This window comes from Schistocerca piceifrons, chromosome 8 (genome assembly GCF_021461385.2).
Source record: "Schistocerca piceifrons isolate TAMUIC-IGC-003096 chromosome 8, iqSchPice1.1, whole genome shotgun sequence".
NCBI lineage: Eukaryota > Metazoa > Arthropoda > Insecta > Orthoptera > Acrididae > Schistocerca > Schistocerca piceifrons.
The window spans coordinates 301,734,984-301,751,190 of NC_060145.1; the positions used below are offsets into that span (position 1 = coordinate 301,734,984).

The 16,207-nt window shown below is 38.0% G+C and overlaps 1 protein-coding gene across 4 annotated transcripts in view; it reads left to right on the forward strand.

Annotated features, from left to right (window-relative positions):
• LOC124711153 (histone-lysine N-methyltransferase eggless-like) overlaps window positions 1-15,534 on the forward strand; it is a 352,937-nt gene extending 337,403 nt beyond the window's left edge. For 3 of the 4 annotated variants that reach the window (XM_047241057.1, XM_047241054.1, XM_047241058.1), the window contains one exon: window positions 14,585-15,534. In XM_047241057.1, the coding sequence (XP_047097013.1) occupies window positions 14,585-14,791 (207 nt within the window). In that variant the 3' untranslated portion in view covers window positions 14,792-15,534. The remainder of the gene's footprint in view (window positions 1-14,584) is intronic. The other variant, XM_047241056.1, reaches the window with a different exon arrangement.
• The last annotated feature ends 673 nt before the right edge of the window (window positions 15,535-16,207 follow it).

A 16,207-nucleotide genomic window follows, 5' to 3' on the forward strand; every position in this document is an offset into this window, starting at 1 on the left:
TCCTCTTCCATTTCCATAATATTGTCCTCAAGTACATCGCCCTTGTATAGACCCTCTATATACTCCTTCCACCTTTCTGCTTTCCCTTCTTTGCTTAGAACTGGGTTTCCATCTGAGCTCTTGATATTCATACAAGTCGTTCTCTTATCTCCAAAGGTCTCTTTAATTTTCCTGTAGGCGGTATCTATCTTACCCTAGTGAGATAGGCCTCTATATCCTTACATTTGTCCTCTAGTCATCCCTGCTTAGCCATTTTGCACTTCCTGTCGATGTCATTTTTGAGACGTTTGTATTCCTTTTTGCCTGTTTCACTTACTGCATTTTTATATTTTCTCCTTTCATCAATTAAATTCAATATTTCTTCTGTTACCCAAGGATTTCTAGTAGCCCTCGTCTTTTTACCTACTTGATCCTCTGCTGCCTTCACTACTTCATCCCTCAAAGCTACCCATTCTTCTTCTACTGTATTTCTTTCCCCCATTCCTGTCAATTGTTCCCTTATGCTCCCCTGAATCTCTGTACAACCTCTGGTTCTTTTAGTTTATCCAGGTCCTATCTCCTTAAATTCCCACCTTTTTGCAGTTTCTTCAGCTTTAATCTACAGGTCATAACCAATAGATTGTGGTCAGAGTCCACATCTGCCCCTGGAAATGTCTTACAATTTAAAACCTGGTTCCTAAATCTCTGTCTTACCATTATATAATCTATCTGATACCTTTTAGTATCTCCAGGGTTCTTCCATGTATACAACCTTCTTTCATGATTCTTAAACCAAGTGTTAGTTATGATTATGTTGTGCTCTGTGCAAAATTCGACCAGGGGGCTTCCTCTTTCATTTCTGTCCCCCAATCCATATTCACCTACTATGTTTCCTTCTCTCCCTTTTCCTACACTCGAATTCCAGTCACCCATGACTATTAAATTTTCGTCTCCCTTCACAATCTGAATATTTTCTTTTATTTCATCATACATTTCTTCAATTTCTTCGTCATCTGCAGAACTAGTTGGCATATAAACTTGTACTACTGTAGTAGGCGTGGGCTTCGTATCTATCTCGGCCACAATAATGCGTTTACTATGCTGTTTGTAGTAGCTTACCTGCATTCCTATTTTCCTATTCATTATTAAACCTACTCCTGCATTACCCCTATTTGATTTTGTGTTTATAACCCTGTAGTCACCTGACCAGAAGTCTTGTTCCTCCTGCCACCGAACTTCACTAATTCCCACTATATCTAACTTCAACCTATCCATTTCCCTTTTTAAATTTTCTAACCTACCTGCCCGATTAAGGGATCTGAAATTCCACGCTCCGATCCGTAGAACGCCAGTTTTCTTTCTCCTGATAACGACATCCTCTTGAGTAGTCTCCGCCCGGAGATCCTAATGGGGGACTATTTTACCTCCGGAATATTTTACCCAAGAGGACGCCATCATCATGTAATCATACAGTAAAGCTGCATGCCCTTGCTTTCAGCCGTTCGCAGTACCAGCACAGCAAGGCCGTTTTGGTTATTGTTACAAGGCCAGATCAGTCAATCATCCAGACTGTTGCCCTTGCAACTACTGAAAAGGCTGCTGCCCCTCCGTTGTGGTTGCACCTACGGTACGGCTATCTGTGTCGCTGAGGCACGCAAGCCTCCCCACCAACGGCAAGGTCCATGGTTCATGGGGGGGATGATAAACGTATTTAATTTTTAAAAAATGAATATTGTGTTTACCACAAGAAACAACATCTGATGAACATCACTTTGTCAGAATTAGCAATATGTGTCACGGAGTATTCATAAACTTTCATATAATTGCTAGACACCTTAGTCAGGAGTGAAAAGTGACAAAGAAAAATTATATAACTTTAAAATAAATAAATAAATAAATAAATAAAAATTGTGAAGAGTCAAACTATAATCTACACTACTGGCCATTAAAATTGCTACACCACGAAAATGACGTGCTACAGACGCGAAATTTAACCGACAGGAAGGAGATGCTGTAATATGCTTTTCAGAGCATTCACACAGGTTTGGCGCCAGTGGCAACACCTACAATGTGCTGACATGAGGAAAGTTTCCAACCGATTTCTCATACACAAACAGCAGTTGACCGGCGTTGCCTGGTGAAATGTTGTTGTAATGCCTCATGTAAGGAGGAGAAATGCGTACCATCATGTTTCCGACTTTGATAAAGGTCGGATTGTAGCCCATCGTGATTGCGGTTTATCATATTGCGACATTGCTGCCTGCGTTGGTCGAGGTCCAATGACTGTTAGCAGAATATGGAATCGGTGGGTTCAGGAGGGTAATATGGAACGCCGTGCTGGATCCCAACGGCCTCGTATCACTAGCAGTCGAGATGACAGGCATCTTATCCGCATGGCTATAACGGATCGTGCAGCCACGTCTCGATCCCCGAGTCGACAGATGGGGACATTTGCAAGACAACAACCATCTGCAGGAACAGTTCGATGACGTTTGCAGCAGCATGGACTATCAGCTCGGAGACCATGGCTGTGGTTACCCTTGACGCTGCACCACAGGCAGGAGCACCTGCGATGGTGTACTCAACAACGAACCTGGGTGCACGAATGACAAAACGTCATGTTTTCGGATGAATCCAGGTTCTGTTTACAGCATCATGATGGTCGCATCCGTGTTTGGCAACATTGCGGTGAACGCACATTGGAAGCGTGTATTCGTCATAGCCATACTGGCATATCACCCGGTGTGATGGAATGGGGTGCCATTGGTTACACGTTTCGGTCACCTCTTGGTCGCACTGACGGCACTTTGAACAGTGGACGTTACAATTCAGATATGTTAGGACCCGTGGCTCTAACCTTCATTCGAACCCTGCAAAACCCTACATTTCAGCAGGATAATGCATGACCCCATGGTGCAGGTTCTGTACGGGCCTTTCTGGATACAGAAAATGTTCGACTGCTGCCCTGGCCAGCACATTCTCCAGATCTCTCACTAACTGAAAACGTCTGGTCAGTGGTGGCCAAGCAACTTGCTTGTCACAATGCGCCAGTCACTACTCTTGATGAACTGTGGTATCGTGCTGAAGCTGCGAGGGCAGCTGTACCTGTACAAGCCATCCAAGCTCTGTTTGACTCAATGCCCAGGTGTATCATGGCCGTTATTACGGCCAGAGGTGGTTGTTCTGGGTACTGATTTCTCAGGATCTATGCACCCAAATTGCATGAAAATGCAATCACATGTCAGTTCTAATATAATATATTTGTCCAATGAATACCCGTTTATCATCTGCATTTCTTCTTGGTGTAGCAATTTTAATGGCCACTAGTGTATAATATTCCATCATTACATGGACATGAGTCATCACCACATTTCACCTTATTGAGTTTGTTATGTTTTTGTTTCTTATTGAATATGTATCATTTCTGGCGAGTATTTTCTTTCATGAGGCAGGTCTGAGAGATACAAATCAAGTTACAGAATTCTGGTTCATGCATCACGTATGTTCTCCTTCCAATTGACAAAGCACATGTAAATTATTAGCCCAATGACATATTTCATGTAAGAAAATCAACTTCAAGTAATAGTGTATATAGGAGAGATAAAAGGTACTTCAAGCAAAAGAGCTTGTAAATAAACAGCCGTAAGTTTGAGAATGCGTAGAGAATAAATGAGCATTGGAAATTATATTACATGTAACAGTACATCAACAGTTGCCTAAGTTAAAATGGATCAAGTTAAACAGTTGATTATAGTGTGCATCATATCACTCAAAGGTGGTTGCCAAGCAACTTGTATGAGGTATTCCTTAGTCAAAGGAATTAAACTTCAGCAAAAAACAGAATGCCCCAGTATCATGTCATAACCTACCTAAACATCCGTTACATTCATATGCACATTATCATCATCATCATCATCATCAAACCAAATTTGCAAATATCAGTGCATAATCCACTTCATTTGGAAATCTGCTACCACAACAACAGTATCATCTCTCATGGACTTACGGAATTTGAATAATTTCTATGGTAACGTTCATGGTTATCATGCACTTACCTCCAAGAGAAAAAACATCTCTAGTCATAATTTCATTTCTAAAATAAGTTCTCCTGTCTTACATTTCATAGGCATGGTTTACAAAATCAGCATAAGATCTTACCACCACTTACCACAAAAATCTTTCTTACTCTGTTACATTTAACTGGTACACAGAGGCAAATTACTACCTGTTGAATCTTAATAAGAAAAATGGATATCATTTTTGAAAACGCTGGCTACTAAAAAATGAAATTTATGTTATTTTCTTTTCCCACACTGTAAGTTAATGACTGGTCAAGATATAGTCTTGTGTCTTACATGTTGCACAATGTATACTGTAAGATAGTAGAAGAAACCTAACTGCTCTTACTATCTAGATAGGATAGTAGAAGAGGAGTGATTCCAGAAAATAAATATGAAGTCACTGGCTGAGGCAAGGCACCATATCCCACATGGTGTATGTATGAAAGTACCAAGATCCCCTACCTGTTAAATTTCACCACAAAATTACTGAAAAAATGTTTCTGAGAGGATTTTCACCCCCAGATTTTGCCTTGACTATACAGTGCACCAAATGTAATCTCAACTATTCCATCTCCACAAATCACTTTTTAATTTGTAATTCATGATGGATATAAGAATTCAAAAAGAAGTTCAAATGTTCAGTGATAACGGAGATGAGAATAAATTTCTTTCTATTAGTTATTTCACTTTCACTGGGTTATAGTACTCACCGTAGGGTTTGCCAAAGTGTACAGTATGATCTTGACTGTGTAGTGTAAGATGCATTTCAAATAAATTTCTGATGGTGTGTCAAATATCAAAGAACAAATATCATGATGCTAAATGGGTAATTAAGGTTGTCTGTACAATTTTAGCTGTGTAACATACTTTTTGGACTTTGGATGTACAAGTCTGTATGTATTTGGATGTGGGTTTTCAACAATTTCAAATGGTCCTTTGTAAGAATAAAAGAATTTTTTAATTTCATTATTTAGAGCCTTAGATTTGGTGTAACTTTTTGTTAAAACTAGATCTCCAAATTTGAATTCTGGGTTTTCATGTGTTATGTCATGCCATTTCTTTATTTTTTCGTAATAATCATTCATGGTTCTTCTAACTACTTTCTCTCTTTCAGCTGCTGTTACACTTTTACACGCTGGAAACTCTTATAAGTTCTTTAGTTAAGTAATGTGTCTTTTGATCAAACATGATCTCATAAGGAGAGTATCCTGTGGTATTATGTTGTAGGCTAGTCATAATATCTTCAAAATCATTAATATAATTTAACCATTTAGCATGTTCTTTATGGCAGTAAGTTCTACATAATCTTCCATTTTCCCTCATATAACTCCCAGTCTGGTTACATTTTGGTGAATAAGATGAAATTATGATATGTCTGATATTATATTCTTCTACAAATTCCATCCAAAACTTTGAAGTTAACTGACTCCCCTTGTCTGATAAAATTGCTTTTGATATACCCACTGCAGTAAAGTAGTCTTTCACAAGTTTGGTTGCTATTTTCTTGCTAGTGGCTTTCTTTAAAGGATAAAGTCCGCCCCAGTAGCTGAGTGGTCAGCGCGACAGGCTGTCAATTCTAAGGGCCCGGGTTCGATTCCCGGCTGGGTTGGAAATTTTCTCCGCTCAGGGACTGGGTGTTGTGTTGTCCTAATCATCATCATTTCATCCCCATCGACGCATAAGTCGCCGAAGTGGAGTCAAATTGAAAGACTTGCACCCGGCGAATGGCCTACCCGACGGGAGGCCCTAGTCACCCGGGATTTACATTTTTTTTAAAGGATAAAATTTTACATAAATTGAAAATAAATCTACAATAACAAAAATATACTGAAACCCTACTTTAGCTCTTAGAAGTTGGCCATACATATCTATTTCCACTAAATCCAACTGTTTGAGGTATCACATTTTGTAAAAGACCCTAGTTGGTTTTGTTACTAACTTTTGTTCTTTGACATCGATCACAACGGGTAAGTAAAGTCCTAACCCTCCTAGACATGTTACGAAAATATATACATTCTTGGATTCTTTGAATACATTTCAATGCACCACAGTGTCCAAAACTTTAATGCGTATATTTTATCAAAGTATTGATGTGAGAATCTGGCCAGAAAACTTTCCATACGTCACTGTCTGGGTTGTGTCTATAAAACAGAATGCCTTTGAAGACTTGGTAGTACATTTGTACCTTCTCATGACCTTTCTTCCTAAATAACTTCTAACAAGCTTCCAATGATCATCACCATTTTGGTATATTCTCAGTTGATTACAGATTTTCCTAATTTCATTTTCTTCTTCCACGTCTTTAAAGTATATAATTTTGAAATTCTTTTCTTGACTCTCATTTTCATTATCATATACATTTCCCACTGGCATTATTGATACTGCATCAGCAGTTACATTTTCCTTTCCTTTTTTGAAATGAACTGTATATCTAAACTGCTGTAAGAACATTGACCACATGGTAATTCTCCCATGATTCAATTTACATTCCTGTATGTAAGTTAATGCTTTATGATCTGTATAGACTTTGTCTTCATGCCCAAACAAATAATTGTTAAATTTTTTGAATTCCCATACTATTGCCAAAGTTTCTTTTCTGTAGTCATATAATTTCTCTCATGTTTTTGTAAGGTTCTACTTGCAAACGCTATAGAATGATGTTCTATTTCCCCATTGATTTCCTTTTCTTGGAACAAATGTACCCTCAAACCATAATCACAACTGTCAGTCATCAAACAAAATGCTAATTATAGATCAAGCCTATAAAGGATTTCACTTTCTATCAACTCTTTAATTTCCTCAAAAGCTAATTGATATTCATCAGACCAATCCCACACTGCATTTTTCTTAATGGGTTATTTAAACATGGTGCTTTAAGTGCCTGTGTTTTCACATATGTACGATAAAAGTTCACTAATCCAAAATATGACTTCAAATCTTTTTTATTCCTAGGTTTTGGGAATTTTGCGATGGCCTCAATCTTTTCTCCATCAGGCAAAATCCCTTTTTCACTTATGCAATGGCCAAGGAATTTTAATTGTTTCATTGCAAATTTTCCAATTTTAGTGTCATACATACCCCCCATCTCATTTTCTCTCCAATTTCCTTTAAAGTTTGTATATGCTCTTCTCAGGTCTTGCTTGATACTAAAATGTCATCCACATGTATGATTAATTTTTTCAAGAGTTCTTTACCTAAAACAAATCCTAATCCCCTAATGAATTCTTCTACAGATACATTTAAACCAAGTGGTGCAACACAGTACTGAAAACTTTTTCCATTAAACAAAAATGCCGTGTACTTTCTAGAATCTGTCTCCATTTCAATCTGATGAAGCCCAGAAGTTAAGTCAAGGCTAGTCATATACCTTACATTTTCAAGTTTGTTAAACAGTTCATCTATGCTTTCAGTGCCACTTCTTTTCTTTTGCAGTTGGGAATAGCATATGGTTTAATGAAGAATGGATCATGCACCTGTAATTTCAGTTTACATCTATACCCTTTTACTCTCCCAGGTTTTACATCAAATATGTCATTATAATCCCACGAAAAATTCTCAAGTTTCAGACACTTTTTTAGCTACATGTTCACTGTAGGAGTCAACACTGTTATCATTAATACAAAATTCTTCCCCTTCCTCACAATATCCATTACCATTAGTCTTTTACACCCCCCTAATCAGATTACTTTGGCCATGATCTTCCATTACAATACTAGCTTCCCCATGAATTCCACTCTTTGGTTCAACAAATGTTATTTTCATGTCAGCCCAGATAAAATTTTCTTTTGCCTTAACCATCCAGTTCATATCCAATATCAAGTTTTCATTCAAATCATCAATCACTAAACATCCTGGTGCAAATTGTACATCATTACTTTTAAATTCTAGTAAGACTTGTCTGGTAATCAATTTACTACTTTTTCCTGTTGCACCTTTTACCCTTACCACTGTTACTGCAAATTCTGTGACATTCTCATTATTTTTAATCCTATCTCTTAGCTTCTTTGATAATCCTGTAATTGGGCTACCTGTGTCCAAAAGACAGTTTCCTATCCAATCAGAAATCTGTACTTCAATATATGGACTTCCAAGTTCTTTAGCAATTTCATTGACTTCATTTTCAAATAGTAGATCCTCCTCTATATCTCAGAAATTCACTCCTTTGTCACAATCATGGCTTTCATCCACTGTTTTTACACATCCACTGATTATTTTTCTATTGGATGACTGTTGTAGATTTTCAAACCAACTATCCTTCCCTAAATACACATTTTGACAAATTCCATTTATGATTTTTAAACTTTTGGTCACTATGGTTACATTTGTTACCATAGTCACTAACTACTTTCACTATTTTATCACTTATCAAATTTTCTCTCTCATTTTCATTAATACATTCAGACACAATATCACTATCATCTACTGGCAAAATTAAACTATCATGTACTTTCCTACTTGTTTCAAAATCATTACTCAAGCTTACATCGGAGTTTCCAGAATCATTCAGCATACAATCACCAAACTTAACTTCTGCATATACTATTCCATCCAATTGTGTGAGCAATACAGTAACATCAACTTCATCATCATCATCAGAAACATTATCACCACACTTAATATCACTCTCAACACTAAATTCATTTCCATCTTCACACACCTCTTCAAATACACCAATCACTTCAACATTATGATCCTTCTGTTCTGCTACATCATCATCTTTCTCCTATTTTTATCTGGAATAACACTGTCGTCTTCACGTTCATTTCTAAGTACATGATCATCGGCTTCCATACATACAACACCAGTATCAGTTCGTTCACTCGTTTCACAATCACTCAATATTTTCACTAAACCATACTCATCAGATCTGTTTTCATCACTATCAGTAACTACTATTACATTACTACTACCAAAGAAATTTGTAAAAATGTTTTCCTCTATTTTAAATTCAGATTTTCTTTTCCTTTTTTGTTCATCTTTGTTCTCAGATAAAAAATTGTCCCAAAAGTTCCCTATCAAAATTCATTCTGTTCACTTCAGGTTGCCTTGGTATGTCCTATTTGCTCTACCCCTTCCCTTTCTGAAGTGATCACAGTGTGCCTGATTATAAACACCATTTCTATTTGCCTCACTCTGCCAGACTCCAAAAGAGGCAGGCCTTAGTTTCCCAGACCATTCCTTCTGTTATCAAAATTGTTACCATCATTTCCTTGACTTTGTCCCCACTGCCTATTTCTTGGTTTAAAATTTCTGTTCTCTGATCTCTACGTATCATTTCTTTCCCTATTTCTTCTGTCATCGTTTCTGAATCTACTATTCCCTTGGAACTCTCCCCTATAATTTTCATTTCTAAAATCTCCCTTCCTATCCCTATGTTCAAAATGATCATTGAAAGCTCTGTTGTTTCTATTTCTACTGTCATCTTGCCTGTCATTATACCTTTCATTTCTTTCCCAGGCTAAGTCTAATTTGTCAACATATCTCAAAAATTCCTCAATAGTGTTATCAGGCCCACAGACAAGACTCCACTGTACTCTTTGTGGCAAATGTCATTTCAAAGCATTAATTTGAATCATCTCATCTAGTGGCTTATCTAAATGCACTACCGTATTTACTCGAATCTAAGCCGCACTCGAATCTAAGCCACACCTGAAAAATGAGACTTGAAATCAAGGAAAAAAATTTCCCGAATCTAAGCCGCACCTGAAATTTGAGACTCGAAATTCAAGGGGAGAGAAAAGTTTTAGGCCGCACCTCCAAATCGAAACAAAGTTGGTCCATTGTAATACGAGACACAATTTAGGTCGAATGAATGACGATACAGCTAGCTACAGTAGTTTGGTTTGAGTCGTAAGCTTAGCAGTTAAGCTTTACCAGGTAGCCATTGCTATGCATCAGGCGCTCCGTCCGTATTTATACGGGTACCCTTCCTTTTTCAGGTGCTTCGTCTGGTTTGAATTGATTGCTTATTTTTCTTTGATCTGATAGGTGTCGTTCTCTATGTTATAGGTGTTTACGTCACTCTAAGCTAAAAATGTGTTATTTTACTGTGTCATGCATTGTTTGTCACATTCTGTTAATGAGTGTTTACGGCCTGTTGCCGCTTGCCATATGGCTTGCTGCTGTGCGTGCTACCGTGGCTTACAATAAAAAAAAGAGAGAGGGATCGTCTTATTAGCGAAACAATGGCAAGAGACTGCTATTTGTTGTTACTTACACTGCTGCTTTCTTTGATAATGATCAACAAGAACCAAATAATAGACTGCGTATGATAGAAGTTGTTCTGAATGAGAGTTCAGCGAAAATTTTTCTCTGTTTGAAAGTCTTTGCCGACGCCTCTTTAGTACATTACATTCTGCACAGAAATTAGAGTCATCGTAGATTTAAAAAACTAGTCAATTGCCGTGCTTCATTTCTGACTGTATCACTGTTAGGCATAAGAATAATACAAATATAAACATGACATGATATGTATATTCTTCCGTGTTTGCTGTTGTCTCACTCTAGTTTCATAGTTTATTAGGCACACAGGATTTAAATGAGATAGCAGCAAATGCGAAAGAGTACATGGCAAAATGTTTATATTCGTATTATTCTTATGGTGAAGAGAATACTGCATGTGATTCACAATTCATAAAATTCCTATTAGCAACGATCTCTTCCCACAGGTAGTCAGGTAGGAAAAAATTCAGAACGTAGAGTTGGCGATATTGATAAACATCCAAAACAGTCTTTCCAGTCGGATTTTCGTAGTACATTGAAATGCTGCTACATTCGAAGATGAACGATACGTAATTTGTATTTACTTCATTGTATAATGTATAAAAAATGCAGAGGTAGAAACTCGGGGTAGAGAAAACGCTCGTCTTCCACCTTTTTTAAAAAAATTTATTTACTGATGCAGAGGTTTTTGCGCCAGTATTTATCTTTGTGCCTGCAAAGCATGCCTGTATAGCGCTACATATATTCGACGGCAGAAGTTAGTTGTGGCGGCACCTACCAACATTTTTGAGAACTTACGCTTACGTTGCACTCTTTTCCAAGTCGCAGGTGGTTTTTTTGGATTACAAAAAGCGGAAAAAAAGTGCGGCTTAGATTCGAGTAAATACGGTAATGTCTGGTGGCCATCGGAAGTATTTGAGCTCAGAGGAGTATTCCTGGAGCCACTCTGTAGCAATTCTGGATGTGTGGGGCCGGAATGCACAATAGACATGAATGGATGCAGGTGATCAGACAGGAGGCTTATGCATGTGTCACCTGTCAGAGTCTCATCTAGAGGTATCAGTGGTCCCATATCACTCCAACTGCACATGCCCCGTAACATTACAGAGCCTCCAAAAGCTTGAACAGTCCCCTGCTGACACGCAGGGTCCATGGATTCATGAGGCTATCTCCATATCTGTATATGTCCATCTCGATACAATTTGAAACAGACTCATCCTAACATTAGTTGCAATACCATGAAAATAGTTGTGCAATAGAAGAAATTGCCTGTGGGTAAGTGAAAAGTATGTAATTATAATTCATTTAGCACAAAACTACATTTAGTTAAAGAAAGCTATCTTAAATCAAAACAGAAAAGTAATTTATTCTTCTGGGTCAACAATTATTTGCAGTTCTGAATAAGTAAGAATAAAGCAAAACTTTTTTTGGAATCTGAAGAACAAATCAGTATTTTATTGCAAACCCATGGGCTCTGATCACAGCTGCACATCCATTTGGCCTTGAATCCACAAGCTTTTGTAATAGGTCAAATGGGAGTTTTGACCATTCATCCAATAACGCTGCAGTAAACTGATCTTTGTTTGAGTAGCTTCTGTAACAAACATGCTTGTTACATGTCAATCAAATGCATCCCCAAGGTGTTCAGTTGGATTTAGATCCAGGCTGTGGAGTAGCTACTCCAAAAGTCTGATTTTTTTTATCTGTAAAGAATATTCTTAAATGGCCGGAGGTGTGTTTTGAATCATTATCCTGTTGAATTACCCAATTAAGTGGCATATTCTTAATCCCATCTGGAACCAAATTCTTTTCTAAAACAATGCTGTGCAGAAAACAGTCTAATTTGCCTTCTGTTTGGACTACAGGACCAACCCCACTCCAAGCCTAGCAAACATCCCCATACCACGACACTGCTGCTGCTGTGCTTAATGGTCAGTACATGGCATCTTTCGCTGCCCCTGTGGTTTTTTGATCAGTGTGTATATTACACACCATCATAAGGAAGTACATTAAATTTGCTTTTGTCACATTGTAAAACCGACCAATCTACTGCATTCCACGTTTGATGTTTCTTTGCAAACTCTTTCCTGACCTTCCTATTTTTTTAAATTTATGAGTGGTTTACATGATGGATTGTCTACCATTTAAATCACCTGCTACTAGGCAATGTTTTACAGTAGAAACGTGTTGGTTCAGTCTATAATGATGCTGCCACAGATCATCCCCAGTTTGTCAAGCCAATTTTCTTGGACGAGCAGCCACCTGCTTACAGATTATTCTGTGATCCCTCCTTGTTTTTCAACGACAGTCCAACCTTGGCTTATTGGCTAAGTCGCTACTGTTCCTTCCTGTTTTTGCCATCAACTCAACACACTTATTAGTAGTAGCGATTGCCATAGTCTGTAGCTGTGTTACGCTGCAACTTTCCCTTCTTCAAAGCGTGCAAAAGAGCATGTCTGATATTAACCGAATATTCATTGTGGTTTGGCGTGCTTCAAGTTGTCTCCACAAACAGTATCTGAATGCCTAAGTAACAAGTGTTAATGAATACTGCACCAACAGTGCAAATTACAATATTCTTTTGAGGTTAAGGGTTATATACACACATTGTTATTGTATGAAATTGTTTACTAGATACGTAATCACAGTGGCATGAAGCTTTTGTTGGAGTGATGTAGTTATACGCTTTGCTCTGTTTGAGTGCTTGCAAACAGTACTGATAACCTAACACAGCAATAACAAAATACTTTGAATGTATGAAGAATCTGCCTATTTTACAGTAATTACTCATATTTTTCAAAAAGTAAATATGTTTACTTCGTATATCTAAGCATTGAACTAGAACCTTCCTGTGGTATCTATTGACCACCTCCACCTGGTAAATGTTATAAAATATTAATTATGTTGAGGGGGGGGGGGGAGGGGGGCTGATGCTTCCTGAAGCCCTAATTGTGTAACAAGGGCCTTAATGATGAAATGCCTCCATTAAACGATGTTATTTACTCTGATTAGGGAACTATTAACTTAAATGTATCAGTCTCCTTACAGTCTGTTATTCAAAATTCTCTTAATGTAAAATTTTGTTCTCTTCTTTTCTGGAGTAAAGAAGCTTTGGGAAGCACCTGTACCTACTTTTTTCCCCCTTTCTCTGTACTCACTTTATTGAGTGAAGGGAAATGCTAGTGGGTGGTGCTGAGCAGTGATTTGCAGCAGAGCTGGTAAATGACATGGCTGCTTTCACAGGTGGGCTGGCCTGATGGGATAGTATAAACCTGTGACAGGACTGGAATAGGAAGTGCTGGGTGTGTCTGTTGAGCAGGTCCTCCACCTGGCTCTCTTACTGGGGTATGATCCCTGTGGCAAGGGGTTGGGATTGGGAACAGCATAGGAATGGACTAGGATGTTGAGGAGCTTGAGTGAGCAACAGAACACCACCCACGAAGGATCATGGATAGGATTTTCCTAATTTTCTAATCTTACCCACCTCACTCCAGGTTATTGCTCCCATGCATTGCTGTTGCATTCTGGCCAGAGATAGCAGTCGTGTGTTTGTCAGATGTGTTTTCTTGTGTGAATGTGTGCACATTTTGCTTTTCTGAAGAACAGTCTTTTGTCGTGCCTGTCTACAACTCGGCGTGTTTTCTATATAGTGAGTAACAATCTATCCTTTTCCTGACCAGCTATCACGCTATCCTCTACCAATGGTGTCATTTGGATGTGATACAGAAAGGTGCAGAGTCAGCACACCAGCTGTTGTCAGTTTCCCGGACTTTGGAGCTACTACTCAAGGAGCACCTCACTTGACATCAAAAGACTGAGTGCAACCTGTTCCTGTCTTTCTACCAAGGAAAAATGCCTGCCAGAACCTATAATTGAATCTGAATCCTGTACATAGCAGGATAATTCGTCATAAAAATTATCGACAAATATGTGTGAATGTTTTTGCAAAATTGGCAACATTTTCTTCCCTTATGTCTATAGGATTGTAAATATGCTTATTTGAATGAATTTACAAAATTCATGGAAATTTGTTGTACATTACCTGTTATTTACCTGAGATGCAAGAGACTTTTCTGTAAGTATTCATTTGTGTAGGTTATGCTAAATTAGTGATAGGAACTGCTGCTCTGTTTTCTCTGCTGGGTGTGAATGTTATAACAAGAATTACAATCCATGTGACTTGCCTAGTCTTAATTAGTTTTGAAGACAGTACAATATAAAAGTTCATTGTTAATTTCACTATTACTACTATGTTAAGTATTTCAAAGTAGTTTTCTCATTTTACAAAGTAATTAATGTCTACATTGCTGTCCTTTTTTCAGCACTCGTGCTCACCAAATGTATTTGTGCAAAACGTATTTGTGGATACTCACGACCTTCGTTTTCCTTGGGTTGCTTTCTTTGCACTTACATACATACCAGCAGGCACAGAATTGACATGGGATTACAACTACGATGTTGGTAGTGTGCCTGGAAAAGTGTTGCACTGCCATTGTGGAGCTGAAGACTGTCGCGGACGTCTACTTTGAATGGTGTGTGTGTGTGTGTGTGTGTGTGTGTGTGTGTGTGTGTGTGTGTGTGTGTGTGTGTGTGTGTGTGTGTCACCACATAGTATAACAAAGACAAATTTACGGTGCTTTGTCCTCAATAATAGACACTGCCATGGACCATATAAAGTATGAGTTTCTCTCCAGGACTTTCCAAGTAGTTTTTATTTATTATCTGTTTGTGGAAGAATTGAAAAATCTCCTATGATTATTAATGTTAAAAGAAAATGTTTTATCGTATAATTATCGTTAAAATATTATTTGACACTCAGAAGAGTCTCTGCCAGAAACGATTGTAGCACAATAAGAAATATACATTTATTGAATATATTTTATATTCCTTATATGTTAAAAGTATTCAGAAAAGTGTATGTACAGTACTTCTCTTCTGTTTTGGTGGTATTAAATAGTATTGAATCAGTGACTATTTTTGTGTGTAATTTAAACTGATACATTGTTTCTCCATATGTGGGAAAAAGAGGATACAAAGAAGCAGTGAAACTGATCTCCAGCAGTTGCATACTACGCAGTGTTGACCTTCCTGGTTGCCTCCTACACCCACCGAGTGCAATATCTGTAGTTACTTAAGATTTTGTCTCCTGTGTGATGTTTGTGGCAGCAGTAGAGGTCTGCTGAAACTTCATTTTGTGTAATATGAATGTTTCAAAAGAAAATGAAATGTATGATTGTATGGCACAGATTTTTAATAAAAAGATTTGCCAATCTTTTTCTCTCTCATTCAGCTTTGTCTGATGAAGACTCTAGCAACCTTGTAAGACCTAGGGTTTGTAGCCTCATGACAGTAGGGATTCCTGATAGTGAATAACATACAGCTATCCATTATTGCCTCATAGGATATGACACACATGGTTCAAAACACTAAAACTAGCAAGGCAAGACAAAAGAATAATTTTTAGAAGAAGTCTGTTAGAAACTAAAAGTTTTCGTAAGGATTATAGTAAATAATCAAGGAATGCATTTTCCGTGTCTTCACATCTGATGTGTACTGTTGCTCGTCCAGTCTCCTAGGGCCGGCTGGTCCATTGTTATGAGCAGGCTTAGTTAGTATAGGCCACCTGCCAGATGGCTCTATTGCACGTGTTCTGCCAAAGTGTTGAGTCATTTGGCCATCCAAGCTCTCGATTCCTTGGTACAGTCATGTAGATTGCAGTTTGCCTGTCCATCTGCCTGCTTGCATGTCATTTTTTTCCATGCCCCTGCCCAGTCACCCGCAGGCAGGCACTCGTGGTGTCCTATTAACTTGCACATTGAGTTTGGTATTACTTCCTTTTCAGGATGTTACCTAGACATGTGTAGACACGATATATGTAATCTTTGAGTCTCCAATTGCTGAAGCTCTCCGTTTTTTTATATTTCCTTTTGTGACTTTTCAGTGTA